We start from the raw sequence: 2,724 nt of genomic DNA, 5'->3' as shown, positions 1-2,724 counted from the left end.
CCTTAATGAGGCAGTAAGAATAATAAATCTCAATTATATTAACATTCTTATATTACTAATAATTTCAGAACTCTAATGAAAATAAGAATTAAAGGAATAAAGAGCTATGTAGTCTACTGCAATGGATAGGCAGGCAAGCAGCATTTTGGGCAGTGCAGGTAGGAAAGGGTACATAAGGTATTTGCACCACCTGAATACCAGGTCTCACCCTGCTCAACTAAAGTTGCCAGTCACCTAAATCTGGGCAAATGTATTGGATATGCAAAACATAGTACAAGACTCATCTGCCTTGTTTAATTTCTCAGGATGACCTATATTCTGTCTAACTACTTATTTAGTACGTTTACATATGCAAATATTGCTTCCCAGGGTCATCCTGCAAAGGTAGTTTTTTACAAAGCCAACTCTGCTCTGAAGCTCAACAAACTGGGGTTGTTCAGCCTGGAGAAGAGAAGGCTTCAGGGAGACCTCATTTCAACTTTTTGATGTTTAAAGGAGGCCTATAAGAAAGATGGGGACAAACATTTTAATAGCACCTATTGCCATAGGACAAGGGGTAATGGTTTTAAAACTAAAAGATTTAGGTAGGTTTAGACTACATATAAGGGAGAACTTTTTTACTATGAGAGTGATAAAACACTAGAACAGATTGTGCAGAATAGTGGCAGATGTCCCAACACTGGAAACATTCAAGGTCAGTTTGGATGGGGATCTGAGCAACCTGATCTAGCTGAGGATTTCCCTGCTCATTGCAGGGCGTTGGACTAGATGACCTTTAAAGGTCCCTTCCAACCTAAACCTGTTGTTCTATGAAATCAAAGTTTCGCAAATGGTGGTGAGTAAATGCACCTGTCTGGACATCAGCAACTATATGTTTGCATTTGTTAGGTTTAAACTGGTTTGTCCTCAATAAAGGAATGTCCTTTCTGGAACACTAGATCCTCCAAGACCCATTATGAAAGCTCAGAGCCAGCACAGGCCATGCTATCCACCAGCTGGGCACTGAGCCTACAGCAGCTGGCAGCACCAACTGGAGCATGTAGCACCATGAGGTTCCCTATTTCTATAACCTCTACCCTGCTCATGGCCTGTTTTGTATGGTATCCTTGAAAGTCACCTGCCAGCAGTTTTCTCCTAAAGTCTCTCACTTCCACCCTTCCTTTTTCTTCTTTCCTGCCACCACCATTTTTCCTTCCCACAATACTCGCTCTCTCTGCATTTACTCCAGCCGACAGACCTGCCAGCTTTCTCTCTGCAGTGGGCACACATTCTATCACAGTACTTTAGGGAAGCGACCCCCAGCATTATAGCAGTATCAAGGTTTCCTGACCACATCAAAATGTGATTGTCAATATCCATATACATGAGGGTATGTGTGTACGCCTATATATTTGATGTTCTCAGTTGTCTGGTTTTGCCCAGTTTCAATCCCAGTGATGTAATTCCAGTAAGCTGCATTAGAGGTGATGTTCACAGCTGTATACAAAACCAAGAACTCTGACATTCTTTATTATGTTTTCCATACTCGTTGCTTTACGTCTCTCTGGTGATGGTGCTTAGAAATAAATACAGATAAAGTGATGTATTATCAAATCATTCTCTCCTACTGCTGATCTCATCAGAAGCAGCAGACAGATGGTAGCAGCACTGGTTACTTCACACACAACCTGCAGTACTTTTGCCAACATTCCTTGGTATCACATCTATTTCTACATTGACTATAGGCATTTCCTAGTTACCACTGCATTTTGCAGATCTCTTAGAAGCTGTGCAATGCAGATCTCTAAGCCAGAGGCTGAATACCTGCGTTGTACCAACCTTGAGCAAACCACCTGCACAAAACAATACCACTTCCTTCAAGAGGTCATCAAAAAAGCCATAAGGAATACTCACGCCAAAATGCCAGAGATGTAAAGGGTTTCAGCAGACAAGTATGACAGGTAGCTGAACATGAAGACCAGCAGGGGCTCAATTGCAGAGACGTTGTGGGTAAATCGAGTCATGAATGCTGAAACAAATCCAAACACGATCCCAAACAACACACCACCCAGCCCCACCACGAAGAAGCGAGCAAAGCCAGCGAAGACATCAATGGATTCGATTTCTTCGTACCTGTGCATCTGGGTGAAGGCGATGAAGATGTTGTATAAAACCTATATGTGAAAATACAGACACAGCAGTCAGGCATCTTTCTGAACTTCACTGTCTTACTCATTTCATAGTTGAATGTGTGTGTCTGTGTATGCCTAAAATTGCTTTAGACAGACCAGCAAAGTAACAATCGAAATCTCAGCTGGTTCTTAACAAGTCTCAGGATTAGGGGCCTGCTAAAGTGCCCTGAAAAAGAGCAAAAAATGAAGGGTAGATGGCTGTGCAATAGAAGTAAAACAGTCAGGGACCAAATGCCCTTGATGTAATCAGAAATACTCTTCTTTTTGTTTTGTTTTCTGAAGGTAAATTTAATTTTTGATCTTAGTAGCAGATGTTGAAAGCCCAGCTAGGTACTTTAAAATCTCCAGGCTCTACGCTTCATATTCTCTTTCTGACTCAAAATGAGGCAGGGCAGGGACGAAGAATCACACACTGGGTTTGAATTCTATTTAGGTTGTCTATATGATCAGTAGACTGGATAAACTTCCATTAGGTGGCTCAGAAATGTTAAAGGTTTTTCAGTAGTACTTGACACATTAAAAATCATGAAACATCACTGGGAATGGAAAAAAA

At 41.3% G+C, this 2,724-nt stretch overlaps 1 protein-coding gene across 1 annotated transcript in view; it reads right to left on the bottom strand.

The window, feature by feature from the left end:
• Positions 1-1,809: 1,809 nt before the first annotated feature.
• LOC114068708 (sodium/hydrogen exchanger 4-like) overlaps positions 1,810-2,724 on the bottom strand; it is a 9,745-nt gene continuing 8,830 nt past the window's right edge. Inside the window, exon 3 of the mRNA XM_027905053.1 lies at positions 1,810-2,153. Coding sequence (XP_027760854.1) covers positions 1,890-2,153 — 264 coding nt within the window. The 3' untranslated portion in view covers positions 1,810-1,889. The remainder of the gene's footprint in view (positions 2,154-2,724) is intronic.

This window comes from Empidonax traillii, unplaced genomic scaffold (genome assembly GCF_003031625.1).
Source record: "Empidonax traillii isolate 1590-97213 ecotype Southwest subspecies unplaced genomic scaffold, ASM303162v1 scaffold1114:size179974, whole genome shotgun sequence".
Lineage (NCBI taxonomy): Eukaryota > Metazoa > Chordata > Aves > Passeriformes > Tyrannidae > Empidonax > Empidonax traillii.
This window is presented reverse-complemented; position numbering and strand designations above follow the sequence as displayed.